This window comes from Gorilla gorilla, chromosome 2, assembly GCF_029281585.2.
Source record: "Gorilla gorilla gorilla isolate KB3781 chromosome 2, NHGRI_mGorGor1-v2.1_pri, whole genome shotgun sequence".
NCBI classification, from domain to species: Eukaryota; Metazoa; Chordata; class Mammalia; order Primates; family Hominidae; genus Gorilla; species Gorilla gorilla.
The window spans coordinates 136,056,430-136,072,559 of record NC_086017.1 but is presented as its reverse complement, the minus strand read 5'-3'; the positions used below and the strand labels follow the sequence as shown (position 1 = coordinate 136,072,559).

Below are 16,130 nucleotides of genomic sequence, written 5' to 3'. Positions count from 1 at the left end.
GCACAGGGTAGGCTCCTGTCCCCAGTCCCCTGGTCCCGGGGCTGGGCATCTCCGCTGGTGGCACTGTCGAGGGGGGAGAGGCAGTGGCTGGTCACGTCGAGCCTGTGGGCTTGCGGCCCCTACTCCCTGTTTTCCCCCAGCCCTGCCCCTACCCAGGTGAATGTTCTTGTCCAGGTAGGCGCGAAGGCCCGACCCTTGCGGAGGGAAAGCCTCTGCAGCGCCCCCTCTCCACCTGGGCCCGAGACTCCCGGTGCCGGCGTGGCAGGGGTGCCCCCGCCGGGACGGGACAGCTGGGACCCGCGCAGCCGAGCCGGGGCAGCCACGTGGCGGCGGGGCGGGGACCGGGCGGGCTGGGCGCTGGGAGCTGGCTGTCCCAGGAGCAGGTGAGGGCGGAAGGGCTGTGGGGGGTGGAGAGGGTGGTCTCGGGACAGTTCCTCTCCCCGGCCCGCAGTTAGGAGCCAGGCCTGGGGTCACCTTTGCCCCCACCTCCCCGCCCAGGTGGATCCTCTCCTACCGCCGGTCACCCGCGCGCCGGCACACGGGCCTGGCCCCAGTACTTGGGGTGCGGGTCCGCGTCTGCGTGGGGTGCCAAGGGGCCCGGGTCCCAGCGTGGCCCAAACGTGAGGGTAGGGGCTCCGCGGAGGAGCCAGGTGAATGTGGGCGGAGGCTGCGGGGCGGCGGGAAGGGCCAGCGGAGGCCTGGGGTCCCTTGCTCTGTGCGGCGCGGGCAGCCGGGGACACCCGGGTGCTCTGGCTCCCTACCTGTCACCCGGCTTTTGGCAGGACTGCAGCCCACCAAGTCCCCCAGCCTTCCCAGCTTCCCACTGGGCTAACCCTCCTCCCCCAACCCCCCACTCAGTGCTCCGGGCGCCTTCCCTCCTCGCCAGCGCTGGCTGCTGTCCTTAGTCGCCTTCTTCCCACGACGATCAGCTCTACCCCTCCCCCTTGCTCTCTTCCTCCCCCTTCCTCCTTCTTCCAAAGGGTCCTGAGCCCCATCTACCTTGCAGCACTGTGCTGGGGAGAGGCGCCACACAGGTCAAGGGGACAAACTCCCTCCTCCCCTCAAGGAAAGCCAGGTCCAGCGCGAAGGGGAGGGTGCCTGGGGGTGGGTTGAGGAGCTGCCCTAGTCCTGTCCAGCCTTTTCTCACTCACCCTCTTCAATCCCCTACCCTTCTCCGGCCCTGCTCCTGAAGGGCCCCAAAACAGCCTCCTCATGGCCCCTCTCCCCTCTGCTCAGGGCACAGCTACATTCACTCACCACCTGCAGCCAGGTCTAGTGCGTCATGATGCCCTCCTCCTGGAGAGAGGGGTTCACGAGGCACTTGAGGGTGGGAGAGGAGTGTGACTCTGTGTCCTCAAGGGCTGGGCAGCAGGGCAGCTGGCTCTGACCCTCACGTATTTAAGGAGCTCAGGGAAGGAGAGAGCTGGGAGTGCCTGAGGCTCTAGGGCAGCAAGGTTTGAGCACAGGTGGGCTCTGAAGGACCAGCGGGATCTACCTGGGTACCAAAAAGGTAACCCGGCCAAGTTTCCAGATGAGGTAGACAAGGTTTCTTCCTCAGCCAGGGCCTCGCCTGGTAGTTTGAACAATTCTAGTAGAGAGAAAGGATGGACAACAAAGGGAGAGGAGAGGAGAAGCCAGCCTGACCAAGGATGCTGTTACCTTCCAGAGCAGTCTCCCTGTCCAGATCACCAGGATCCCTGCTTGCTGGAGAATGACCCAGATGTCCCAGGTGCAGGAGCTCTTCCATGAGGCAGCCCAGCAGGTAGGCTCAGGATGTGCCGGGGTCTGTGATGGAGGCCTGTGAGCACGGGGATCCCCAGACAGTGGGCTGGATGCAAACATTACAGTGCACCCTTTAGACGTAATTAACTCCAAAGTCTATTTTGGTCATCCAGTTCAATGAGAAAATATTATAGCCAAAATATTATAGCCATTATTAACAGTTCATATACAGAAAACCTTTGGCGTTATTTGTGGTGGATTTTGAATCCTGGGATCCCCCACAACTCCAAACTCCATCCTGAGAGGTATTCCACAGACAGTCACAGTGAGGACTCAGATAATATGAATTCATTTTAATTCTGAATCAAACCAATGTAAGAAGGTAAATTTATTTCTGAAAAAACTCTTATGTTCTGAAGCCAAAAGGATTTCTGGATGCCCTGGTGTTTGCTATTTTTTTTTTCTTTTTTCTTTATCTTCTCCCTGCTGATCATTAGTTACATGCATTCTGTAGATATGGAATTGAAGTGGCTCTACCCAGAAATGGAGAGCTGATCCCTTAAGAAATAATAATAATAATAAACCATACTAAAGTGTTTATCCAGAAACTATGTGCACCCAGGGTCTTTGCCATCCATGATCACTCAACATGAAGTTTTCACCATCCTTTGGGTTTCTGTCCTGCTTCTAGAGAGTGGCAGGAGGGTTTCCCAGCCTTGTAACAGGGGGACAAGCCCCATCAGAGGGGAGAGAATCAACATGAACAAGAAACCCAGATAGAAAATGTGAGGCCCAGGAATTCCCAAAGGAGAGACAAATAAGACATTCTGAGATCTCCCCTGTGATGGCATCTGTTCCTCTCTCCCCTTTTTAAAACCTTCAGTGTCTCCTCATGTGCACCACTCAGGGCTCAAACTCTTCAGCCTCAGCCCTATACAGTCTGACCCCACCTGAGTCTCAAGTCGAGTTCCCCACATCTTCTTCCTGCCACAGCTTCCAGCTGAACCACACCATTCCCCAGAGCTTATATCTTTCCCTTGATCTTTGCTGATGCTTCTTATCAACAATTTGTCACTGAAACCTTCACCCAAGTATTTAAGTGGTATTTAAGTATTTAAATTGGTATTTAAGTGGACAGTAAATTTTAGTTGATTGATCACATGAACAAACAACAGAAAACTACAATGCAAGTTAAATTGTCATAAGTGCCCTAAGAGAGAGTTGATTTCTAAAATGTGATGGATACAATGACCTCTGTGTTGCCTCCTTCTCCCTTAATAGCTAAACATCGAAGGATTGGACATGGCCCAATGCCCAATTTTAAGGCCTTTGGTGTTCATGATTTAGAAATCCATCCTTTCTTTCTCTCTCCCTCCCCTGCACTGTCTTGTTAAGGTACCATTTCTTGATTGGATGATTCATACTCTCCTAAGTTCTTTTTCCACATTGCTACTAAAGTGATGCTTTTATGAAGCATAGATCTGTGCATTTGACCCCTCTGCTTAAATTCCTTCAATAGCTTCTCACTGCCTTCAGAATTCAGCTCAGACTCCTCATCTTGGCCCCCAGGGCCCTCCGTGATGGTTAACTCACCGCTTCTGTTCCACAGCATCCTGTGTCACTGCACTTACCATGTAGCATTGAAATGAGCTGCTTCTTTTCTGTCTCCCTTAAAGCTGTGAACCCTAAAGACATTCAGGGGCATGTCTTATTTATTTTTGTATCCCCAATACCTGGCATGGTGTGTTGTGTATAGAAGATGCCCCATCAGTGTTGGTTCTACTGAACTGAACTTACCTGGCTAGGAATTGGGTGAGTTGCCATTTGCATTAAGTCTTAAAGTAATGGTGGAAGTGGAACATATGGTGGACTTGGGAAGCATATTCCAGGTGGGAGGGTGAGAAAATGATAATAGCTACCAATTAGTGGGCACTTACTGTATACTGAGCACTTAATATGCATTACCTCATTTATCTCCACTACAACATTCTGAAGTTGATATGATTATTTTGGTTTGACACAAGAAGAACTGTAGCACTGTAAAGCCAGGCATGTTTGATGCCAAGTCCCAAGCTTTCATCCTTTTTGCTATGTGCCTCCTGCTCCAAATGGTATAAGCAAAGCCACCCAGATGGCAAATTAAGGACCTCTGCGTGGGGACAGAGAGTAAGTTAGGTGGCTAAAATGCTGGAAGCTGAACTCTAGGAGTGGCTGGCCCTCAAGAAATTTCCTGTGAACCTTTGAACAATTTTATTCCAGTCTTGGGGATCAGAAATTCTGCTAGGAGCTTTGGGGCCTGCAGAACACAAGATTAGGAGGCAGTGCCCAGTGGGAAGACAGGCTAGTGGGTGTCATGCCACCTTCAGTCTTGACCTGCTCTTCTCTTGGTCATGGTGATTAGACAGTAGCTCACAGGAAGTTTGGCAAGGGTGGGGACACTTGGAAGTTAGGTGGAGGGTGAATGAATGGACTCTTGGTTTGGCTTTAATCATTTTAGGACCAGATAGGGTAGCTCTCTCTCGCTCTCTCTCTCTCTCTCTCTCTCTCTCTCTCTCTGTGTGTGTGTGTGTGTGTGTGTGTGTGTGTGTGTGTGTAGATTGGTCAGTAATAAGTGAACCAGCTGGGAAGGAGCTGTAGATCTGAGTGTTAATGGTGTGGTGGTCGAGGGTGCATGTGCTGCCTGGGTCAAGTCCTGGCTCTAATACTTTGTGACCTTGAACAAGTTTCGTAACCTCACTAAGCCTCCATTTCCTCACCTACAAAATGACTGCCCAGTGATTGAAACTACCATAGAGAATGAAGACAATTAAAAGAGATAATTTGTGTAAATATTTGGTATAGTGCTTGGTTCCTGGTCAGCATTCAGCTTATATTATATAAATGGCTAATAATTAAACTAAGGGGAGTATGTATTTAATCCAAGGGGTAGTGGTATAAATGAGCAGAAGGATCCATTGGCAAATCAATGCATGACTCAGCATAGCTGAGTCAGGCAGAAGACCTAAGGCAGGAGTCTCAAACCCAAAATCATACCTTGGGCCAACACCAGAATGTGGGACATTGTTCCAGACAACCTGCTGGGTGGGCAGTCTATTGAGGATGATGTGTGCTTTCTAGGCCTGGGTGAGTCTGGAGTGGTTTGGGAATGTGAGTGTGTGTTTGGAGACCCACTGAACTGCTGGCAGACCAAGTCTTATTCCAGGGGCCTCCGTCTGGAGGCACTTTGTGTGCTCTGGTGGTAGACTCAAACCTGGGTTCTGGGTTTCCCATTCTGACTGTGCTGCTGGATAGGCTGGGCCCTTGGGCAAGTTACCCACAGGCTCCCAGTCTATTTCCACAACTATGTGATGGGGTGAGTGGACCTGATTCTCAGGGTTTTTATGAGATTAAAGGAGATGCCATATGTGGAAGGGTCTGGGCCAGTGCCTCTCTCATGACAAGCACTAAGTAAAATGCTCATTTGATGATTGGCTGAAGCCGACTGCACTCAGAAACCCAGTGGAGTAGGCTGTGAAACTTGGGGCTTGAAAACTAAGAAAGAAACAGCCGGTGCAGAGGGAGGTGAACAGAAGGCTAATGAGCCATGATTGGGTGCTTGTCTGTGCTAGGTACTGGGCAGACAGGACTGTGACGATCTGGGTGTTTCAGGAAGACTGAGTTGGCAGGAGAAAGCAGGTAGCCTGAGACAAAAACAGATGGCAAGCTGACAAGCTGTGTGGAGGTCTGAAGTCCAGCGGAATCTCATGCTCTTAGCGTTGGGAATAGGGAGAAAACTCGGTTTCATTTACCAGGTGTTTATTGAATGACAGTTCTTGCCAGGATCCCCAGTTCCTGCTGGAGATACTAAAACAAGTACAAAAACAACAGCAATCTCCTAGTTCTTATGGAATAAGAAGTGCCTCCAGCTAGCCTGAGGCTTTTGTCTTTCTTCTCTCAGGGTTGGAGGGTCTCAACAGGAACTTAAAAGGGAAGCTGGCCTGAGAATAAGTCACCAAGAACCAATATAACTAGTACACTGGATTCATGCTTTTCTGCATTCTGCTCTACCACAGAGACTTGAAGTGTAGCACTAGTGGGTCCATGTGGACCCTTTTCTAGGAGGTCTGCAGGCCAAAGTCTGGCTAATTATTCTAGAAAAAACCCACTGCAGGCTGTGGGAGCAGGCTCCCCGTCAGAACCGTTGTGTCTGGCCCAAGCACAGGAGGAGGAGTTTCCAGGTCGCTGAGACCTGCCTGGGTTCTGACTCTGCTCCGTCTTCTTGTACAGAGTCCCAGCTCTTTCCCTTCTGTGTCCTCTCCTCTCTTGCTCTCTCATGGTTTGTATCTGTGTCCCCACCAAATCTTATGTTTAATTGTAATTCCCAGTGTTGGAGGTAGGGCCTGGTGGGAGATGATTCGATCCTGGGGGTGGTTTCTCATGAATGGTTTAGCACCATTCCCTCGATGCTGTTCTGATAGTGAGTAGTGAGTTCTCATGAAATCTGGTTGTTTAAAAGTGTGCAGCACCTCCCAGGACCTCTTGCTCCTGCTCTGGTGACATAAGATGCCTGCCTCGCCTTTGCCTTCCACCATGATTGAAAGTTTCCTGAGGCCTCCCTGGAAGCAGAAGCTGCTATGCTTCCCGTACAGCCTGTGGAACCATAAGCCAATTAAACCTCTTTTCTTTATAAATTACCCAGTCTCAAGTATTTCTTTATAGCAATGCACGTACGGACTAATACACACTTTTTCTCTGTCTTTTCCTCTTCAATTAGATGGCTTACCTGAGTTAGCTTGGTGTGGTAAGATAGAGCCTGGTCAAGTTTTGGGGCAATGGTGAATAGAGAAGTGGCACTGGCAAGAGAGGTAGATAGAAATAGAACCAAACAATCAAGACATGGAGGAGTCCTCAGAGATCTTCTGGCCTAGTCCATTTGCTTGTCGTGTCAAGAAGCAAGCCCAGAGACTTGAGTTCCAGCAGTAGTGGGTCCAGGAGGACGTAAATATTGAATGACTTGCCCAGAGCAAGGTTAGAAGGCAGAACCAGGTTAGAAGCAAGGCTACTGGCCCCAGAACACAGCCCTGAGTTGACCCTGACGTATCCAATTTTGAGTATGGGTGTCAGGCTTCATTGCAAAAGCTTGGCTCATATTTTCTGAGTGCTCATTAGCCAGTGTATGGTTAAGAACTGACTTTTATTTTTACTATGCATTTTTCAGGGCTGTTTTAGCATCTTTAAAAAGCAATATGCAAAGTGAGCCTCAGCAGCCATGTGCCAGGCAATAGCATATTGCTTTATTAGCAGATGTAGAAAAATGAATGCTGCTGAGGAGGAAGGAAAAGGGAACTTCAGACAAGACGGTCTTGTTAGCCCCTCTTTTTTTTCTTTAAGCATGTTTATATCTCTTGAAGCCCCTCTTTTTAAGATGAGGACACTGGGGCCCAAATGGTTGGGTGGAAGAGCAGGGCTCAATTCTGGGATTCCTAGGGCCATGACCCCCTCACTATCCCAGGTTTTGTAGGGCATGAAGCTTATACCATTTTTATGGACTCTCTAGTAAAAAGGATACAAATTGCAAATAGAAAATTTGGCATAATCTTTGGAAGGGACCAGATGCCAAATGATGCATCCTAAGGCTTAAGCTGTTAGCTTCACCATGAAACCACCTCTGGTCAATGGACAGAAGCAACTTTAAAGGCAGCAGAAGACAAGAGGCTTATGCTCCTGGAGCTGGAGAGAAGTAATAGCAGATCCTGTTCTCAGGATTGAGATGCGGCGGAAGCATTTCATATGCACACTGACATCCTTTCCTCTTTCTCCTCTGTCTTTCCCCCTTTCCACTTTAAAGACCTGTTGGTTACTTTGCCTGAAAATGACAACTGGGCCCCAAATGCTGCATATTTGTAAAAAATAGAGTGGGGACATTTTCTGGATAAAAGTGTCCAACCTAGAAACTGGAGTGAAAGTGTTCTTCACTGAAATGAGTTAGGCAGGGTTCTGTGACTCATTTGTACCTGCCGTATTTTAACTTACAGAGGTGAGAACATGCAGAGGTCAATGCCACTGAAAGAAGATTTCTGTTACTTACCTTGCTTGAGAAGAGAGAATACACTATGCCACACAGGGTCACAGGGGAAGCACCAGGGATGCTCAGGGGGCTGAAGACAGGAGTGAGGGTTTATTGGGGTTTCTGCAGGAGAGGAAAGGCAGGGCACAGTGGACAGCTTAGGACTGGCAGTTTGAACAATTCTAGTGGGCTCTGGGTTATAGGGGTGGCCTCTGGTTGCCAGGTGTCTGGCTCTGGGATGATTTGGGTCAGGAGAAATCTTGGCTTGGTGTGTGAGTTAGATGAGGAGGTGGTCTTTGGTGGTATAGACTCAGCATTGGTTGTTTTGCTTGAGAAAGCTGTGTTCATGGCTAAGCCTTTTGCTCTCTCTGAGAATTGACTAGATCTGAGAGGGTCAGTCTTTCCTAGGCCAGCAAGATTTTAAAACATTTTTAAGTTGATATATAATAATTGTATGTATTTATGGGGTACATATGATATTTTGGTACATATATACAATGTGTAATGATCAAATCAGGGTAATTGGGTTATCCATCACCTCAAATATTTATCATTTCTTTGTTTTAGGAGCATTTCAAATCTTCTCCTCTAGCTATTTTGAAATACACAATAAGTTATTGTTAACTATAGTTACCCTTCTTTGCTATAGAACACTAGAACTTACTCTTTTTATCTAACTATACAGTTATACCCATTAACCAACCTCTCTTCATCCCCCCAGTCCCCTTCCCACCCTCTGATAACCATCATTCTACTATTTAGCTCAATGAAGTCAACTGTTTTAGCTCCCACATATGGATAAGAACATGTGATATCTGTCTTTCTGTTCCTGGTTAATTTCACTTAACCTAATGACCTCCAGTTCCATCCAGGTTGCTGCACATGACAGGATTTCATTCATTTTTATGGCTAAATAGTTTTCCATTGTATACATTTACCACATTTTCTTTATTCATTCATCTGTTGATGGACACTTAAGTTGACTCCTTTTGCTATTGCGAATAGGGCTGCAATAAACATGGGTGTGCAGGCATCCCTTTGATATACTCATTTCCTTTCCTTTGGATAAGTACCCACAGTGGGATTGCTGGATCATATGGTAGTTCTATTTTTAATTTTTAATGAGCTTCCATATTGTTTTCTATAATGCCTGTAATAATTCACATTTTCACCAACAGTGCACAAGGGTTCCCTTTTCTCCAAAGCCCCACAAACACTTGTTATTTTACATTTTTTGGATAATAGTCATTCTAACAGGTGTGAGGTGGTATCTCATTGTGGTTTTGATTTGCATTTCCCTGATAATTAGTGCTGTTGAGCATTTTTTCATGTGCCTGTTGGCCATCTGTGTGTCTTCTTTTGAGGAATGTCTATTTAGATGTTTTGCCCACTTTTTAATGGGATTAGTCATTTTATGCTGTTGAGTTGTTTGAGTTCCTTGTATGTTCTGGATATTAGTCCCTTGTTGCATGAATATCTTGCAAATATTTTTTCCCATTCTACAGGTTGTCTTTTCACTCTACTGTTTCCTTTGCAGTGCAGAAACTTTTTAGATCAATATGACCCCATTTGTCTATTTTTGTTTCTGTTGCCTGTGCTTTTGAAATCTTAGCCATAAAACCTTTTCCCAGACCAATGTCCCAAAGCATGCCCCCTATGTTTTCTTCTAGCAGGTTTATAGTTTGGGTGTTACATTTATGTCTTTAATCCATTTTGTGTTGCTTTTTGTATAGGTTGAGAGATGGGGGTCTAGTTTCATTCTTCTGCATGTGGATATACAGTTTTCCTAGTACCATTTATTGAAGAGGGTGTCCTTTCCCCAATATATGTCCTTGGCACCTTTGTTGAAAATCAGTTGGCTGTAAATATGTGGATTTATTTCCAGATTCTCTGTTCTGTTCCTTTGGTTTATGTGTCTGTTTCTATACCAATATCATGCTGTTTTGGCTACCATGGCTTTGTAGTATATTTTGAAGTTGGGTAGTGTGATGCTTTCAGCTTTGTTCTTTTTGCTCAGGATTGCTTTGGCTATTCTGGCTCATTTTTTATTGTTGTTTCATACAAATTTTAGGGGGTTTTTTTCTATTTATGTGAACAATGTCATTGGTATTTCAATAGGGATTGTATTGACTCTGTAGATTGCTTTGCATAGTATGGCCGTTTTAACAATAGAAATTCTTCTCACTAATAATTCTTTTTTTTTTTTTTTTTGAGACGAAGTCTCGCTCTTGTCCCCCAGGCTGCAGTGCAATGATGCGATCTCAGCTCACTGCAACCTTCACCTCCCGGGTTCAAGCGATTCTCCTGCCTCAGCCTCCCGAGTAGCTGGGATTATAGGTGCCTGCCACCACGCTTGGCTAATTTTTGTGTTTTTAGTAGAGACGGGGTTTCACCATGTTGGGCAGGCTGGTCTCAAACTCCTGACCTCAGGTGATCCGCCCGCCTCGGCCTCCCAAAGTACTGGGATTACAGGCCTGAGCCACCATGCCCGGCTTCTCATTAATAATTCTAAGCATGGGATGTCTTTCCATTTGTTTGTGTCCTCTTTAATTTATTTCATCAGTGTTTCGTAGTTCTCATTGTAGAGGTTTTTCATGTCCTTGGTCCACAAGATTTTTAAGTTGTCATAACATCATTAGATACAGATTTTTTTTTTTTTTAAAAAAAAACATGGTTAATACATTCCACCTAGCTATGAATAGAGGGACTAGGTAACTTCAAACCTTCTTACTGCCTTAAGGTAAATTTCATCCATGGTCAGATATAGACAAAATACTGCATTTGCCATCATTTAATCGTCTGGGGTTTGCAAGGAAAGCCTAGATGCTATGGTAATGCCTCTGAAGTACTATTCTTGTAATTTGAATAAGGTGCCATTAGGTGGTGCTTTTCCTCTGGCCGCCTGGCCTGATTGAACACCCTGGCTTCCTGTAGGGGAGAGTAACTGAGTTTTAGCTTACCTTTTCATTCATTTTATACTTTCTCTGACCAAAACACATCTCTTCAGAATAACAGTTAAAACATTAGATAGTTCTATATTCTTAGAACATTATCAATTAATTGTAGTAGGATTAAGAGAAATACACATATGGCTGGGCGAGGTGGCTCATGCCAGTAATCCCAGCACTTTGGGAGGCCGAGGCGAGCAGATCACCTCAAGTCAGGAGTTCGAGACTAGCCTGGCCACCATGGTGAAACGCCGTCTCTACAAAAATACAAAAAAGTTTAGCTGGGTGTGGTGGCAGGTGCCTGTAATCCCAGCTACTCAGGAGGCTGAGGTGGGAGAATCACTTGAACCCAGGAGGCGGAGGTTGCAGTGAGCTGAGATCAAACCACTGCACTCCAGCCTGGGTGACAGAGCGAGACTCCATCTCAAAAAAAATTAAATTAAAAAGAAATGCACATACTTCAGTATAATTCAATTCAGTATCTCTTTGTGCTCTTCAATAATTATCAAGTATAATTTAATCTAATTCCTAAATTTTTTCTTTCTGAATTTTAACACCTTAATCAAAGGGTGGTTGCGCTTGACGTGAAAAGACTTTAGAGGTAGTACCTATTTAAGCTTTGATGCTTCTTTTTCTTTTTTTTTTTTTTTTCAATCATGGCTTACTGCAGCCTCAACCTCCTGGGCCTGAGTAGCTGGGACCACAGGTGCATGCCACCATGCCTGGTTATTTTAAAAATATTTTGTAGAGGCAGGGTTTTGCCATTTTGCCCAGGCTGGTCTTGAACTCTTGGGCTCAAGCGATCCTCCCATGGGCCTCCCAAAGTACTGGGATTACAGGTATCAGCCACCTCACCCGGCTTTGATGCATTTCTAATACAATAATGCTTTAACATTTACCACTGCTTGGGAGAAAGGTCCTATTTACATTCCTTTTGTTTTTTGTTTTTAGAGACAGGGTCTCACTCTGTTGCCCAGGTTGAAGTGCAGTGATGTGATCATAGCTCACTGCAGCCTTAAACTCCTGGGACTCAAGGGATCCTCCCACCTCAGCCTCCCAAGTAGCTAGGGCCACAGCACATGCCACCATGTCTGGCACATTTTTAAATTTTTTGTAGAGATGGGGTCTCACTATGTTTCCCAGGCTGGTGATGAACTCCTTGCCTGGCCTCAAGTGATCTTCCCGCCTCAGCCTCTGAAAGCACTGGGATTACAAATGTGAGCCACCATGTCCAGCCTGTTTGTTTTTGATTTGTTGTGTGAATGTCTTCTTCCCCACATGAAGAGTCAGAAAGAAAGAAAAAAGGGTAGTGTGGTAAAAACCACTCACCTGTGTAAAAATACTAGCATGTTCTTTTCCCAGTCTGCAGATATCCGGTAAATCACATCCATGGTCACTGTCCCTGGTTACAGGCTTTAGGAGCTTACTGATTAACTTGAGGCAATGGTGGCCGAGCAACCCTCACTAAGCCAAAAATAGTTGCGTTCCTGCTCTACCATGAGTCTCAGTGTTCATAGAATTCAACTTAAAACCGAAAGCCATGACTCCTTTTGAGTCACTTTCCTTTTTAATTTTAGGTAGTTATTAGTAAAGAATAACACAAAGCAAAAACAAATTTAAAAGCTTAGAGATACACAAAGAATTTTGAGGTAGACGTTGATTTTACAAAAGGATTCACCATCTTTAAGTATTCCATGTATTCAATACATTTTAAAATGTGGTTGAAATCACAGGAATCTTTTGGTGAATTCATCCACTGAATAAAATGACATATAGCCATAAATGGTATCCCTAACGCCAGGTCAGCCAAAAAACCCATTCCGTTTTTAAAATATTTCTAATAATGTGGTAATTTTTTCTTTAAACGTAAAATAAGTTAGTTTTTGTTGTTGTTGTTGTTTTTCTTTGAGACAGAGTCTCGCTCTGTTCCCAGCTGGAGTACGGTGGCACGATCATGGCTCACTGGAGCCTTAACCTCCCAGGCTCAGATGATCCTCCCACCTCAGCCTCCTAAATAGCTAGGACCACAAGGGCACACCACCATGCGCAGCTTATTTTTTGTATTTTTAGTAGAGACGGGGTTTCGCCATGTTCCCAGGCTGGTCTCAAACTCCTGGACTCAAGTGATCCTCCTGCCTGGGCCTCCCAAAGTGCTGGGATTACTGGTGTGAGCCACGGTGGCTGGTCTAGGGTTTTTATCATAGAAGTACTACATGCATGAAGTGAGAAGGATTCACACAATACAGCATGACATGAAATGAAAAGCCTTCCTTCCTTCTTCCTTCACTTCTATTCCCCAGTGTCAGTCATTGCTAATGGCTTCTGGTTTTCATGTCTTCTAATTGTTCTCACTGTAACTTTAAATAATATTCTTATACCTCAGTTTCTTAGGTTACCAATTTGTTATCATTTTACTTCCTGTTTCCCATATGAAAAATAGGACATTGGCACACATACACTTCCTTCCATTTCTCTCATTTCATTTCCATTTTTTAATAGTTGCTTTATTATTTTTACATTGTCAAGGTTTATACCATTTTTTTCTGGAACTATATTTTCATGTTTATTATAGTTGGTTATAAAAATGTATTTTATTTTATTTTTTTTTGAGACCAGGTCTTGCTCTGTCACCCAGGCTGGAGTGCAGTGGCGTGAGCATAGTTCACTGTAGCCTCGAACTCCTGGGCTCAAGCGACCCTCCCACCTCAGCCTCCCAAGTAGCTGGGACTACAGGCATGTGCCACCACACCTGGCCTTTTTTTTTTTTTTCTTCTTCTAGAGAAGGGGTCTGATTATGTTGCCCAGGCTGGTCTCAAACTCCTGGCTTCAAGTGGCCCTCCTGCCTTGGCTTCCTAAAGTGTTGGAATTACAGGCATAAGCCACTGCCCCAGGCCTACCATCTTAACTATTTTTATGTGTACGGTTCAATGATATTAAATACATTCATAATGTTTTGCAACCTATTTATTTATTTGACAAAATTTTATACTTACAGAAAAGTTGTAATAATACAGTAAAAAGCCCCACATACTCTTGACTCAGTCGATTCAGATTGACCACTTGTTAACACTTTGCCTTTTTGCTTTATCATTAGACCATTTTCTCTCTATATATGTATATATTTTCTCTAAACCATATAAAAACAATTTGCAGACATCATGTCCTTTTATCCATAAATACTTCAGTGTCTATTTCCTAAGAACAAGAATGTTTTTTTACCTAACCACAGTATCTTTTTCAGGATCAGGACATTTAACATAGAAAAATCCTATTGTCAGCCAGGCATGGTGGCTCACGCCTGTAATCCCAGCACTTTGGGAGGCCAAGGAGGGTGAATCACGAGGTCAGGAGATCGAGAGCATCCTGGCTAATACGGTGAAACCCCATCTCTACTAAAAATTCAAAAAAATTAGCCAGGCGTGGTGGCATGCGCCTGTAGTCTCAGCTACTGGGGAGGCTGAGGCAGGGGAATGGCGTGAACTCGAGAGGTGGAGCTTGCAGTGAGCCGAGATCACGCCACTGCACTCCAGCCTGGGTGATAGAGCAAGACTCCATCTCAAAAAAAAAAAAAAAAAAAAAAAAATCCTATTGTCTAATCTGTAGCTCTACATTAAAATTTTGCCAGTTATCCCACTAACATCCCCCACCTTCTCCCCAAGACCTCCTTCCAGGATCCAATTCAGGATCATACATGACCCTTAGTTGTGATTTCTCTCTATTTTATTTTATTTGAGACAGAGTTTCACTCTTCTCCCCCAGGCTGGAGTTCAGTGGTGAGATCTCGGCTCACTGCAACCTCTGCCTCCCAGGTTCAAGTGATGCTTCTGCCTCAGCCTCCCGAGTAGCTGGGATTACAGGCATCCGCCACCACACCCAGCTAATTTTTGTATTTTTAGTAGAGGTGGGGTTTCACCATATTGGCCAGGCTGTTTTCGAACTCCTGACCTCAGGTGATCACCCACCTCAGCCTCCCAAAGTGCTGGGATTACAGGCCTGAGCCACCGCTCCTGGCCAGTTGTGACAATCTCTTTAGTCTCTTTTAATCTGGAATAGTCCCTTGGCCTTTCTTTGTCTTTTATGACCTTGACTGTTTTTTTTTTCTTTTTTCTTTTTTTTTTAAAGAACACATGTTGGTTATTTTGTAGAATGTCCTCAGGTTTTCTTATTTTTGCTTTTTTTGTATTTTATAGGCAGAATTGGGGATGATGTCCCTCAGTTTGGGGCATGACCTGTCACAGGTAGATTTAGGTTTTCTATTTTTGGCAGGAACACCATAGCAGTGATGCAGTGCTTTTCCCAGGACATCATAGCAGGAGCTACATAATTTCCATTTGTCCCGTTATTGGTGATGTTAACTTTGGCTATTTATTTAAGGTGGTGTCCACTAGGTTAATCCCCTCTAAAGTTACTAATTTCTCTTTTTTGTTAATAAGTAATTTGTAGATGCTTTGAGACTATAGAAATACCCTCTTCCTCATTAATCCTTCACTCACTAGCATTAGCATCCATTGATGATTCTTGGCAGAGCTGGCTATTGCTGCGATGGCTGCAAAATGGTGATTTTCTAACCCCATAATTCCTTCCACATGGATCATTTGGTTTTCCACTGTAAGGAAGGGCTTTCTCTTCTTGCTCCCACACGGGAATGATACCCTTGACAGGGCCACATCAATATAAAAGGGGATATATTTGGCACTACACCAATTCCAGTTGCTCTTCCAGCCCTCAGCCTCCAGGTCCACTCAGTGACAATGAGCAGAAATAGATATATTATGATTAGTCATGGCCGGGTGGGGTGGCTCACACCTGTAATCCCAGCACTCTGCGGGGCTGAGACAGGAGGATCACTTGAGCCCAGGAGTTTGAGACCAGCCTGGGCAACAGCGCAAAACTCTGTCTCTACAAAACATACAAAAATTAGCTGGGCATGGTGATGCACACCTGTCATCCCAGATACTCAGGAAGCTGAGGCAGGAGGATTGCTTCAGCCTGGAAAGTTGAGACTGCAGTGAGCCGTGATCATGCCACTGTACTCCAGCCTGGGTGACAGAGCAAGACCCTGTCTCAAAGAAAAAAAATCGGTTAATTAATTTATTTATGTCTGTATGGACTCAGATTCTTATTCTATTCCTTGAATATTCTATTGCTATTATTTACTTTCAGGACCAAATTGTGCCAGATTTGGCTAGTGGGAGCCCCTTCAAGTGGCTCTTGTGTCCTTTTGACACATCCTTGTCATTTTTTTCTTTTTAGCACTTCCCTACTTTCTGATAAAAGATATTCCAGACTCATTTTGTACATTCTCTGCCCTAGCCTTGAATTAGCAACTTCTGCAAAGAGCCCTGGTTCCTTAAAGTGAAGAATGATATTTAGAAATCAAGATCTGGGTGCTAGGTATGTTCATTGCCACTGGG

General features: G+C 45.2%; 1 protein-coding gene across 1 annotated transcript in view; it reads left to right on the top strand.

The window, feature by feature from the left end:
- The first annotated feature begins 334 nt into the window (after positions 1 to 334).
- The window catches only part of SLC12A8 (solute carrier family 12 member 8), a 131,023-nt gene continuing 115,227 nt past the window's right edge, over positions 335 to 16,130 (top strand). Inside the window, exons 1-2 of the mRNA XM_004036210.5 lie at positions 335 to 383; positions 1,667 to 1,762. Of these exons, the coding sequence (XP_004036258.4) occupies positions 1,712 to 1,762 (51 nt within the window). The 5' untranslated portion in view covers positions 335 to 383; positions 1,667 to 1,711. The remainder of the gene's footprint in view (positions 384 to 1,666; positions 1,763 to 16,130) is intronic.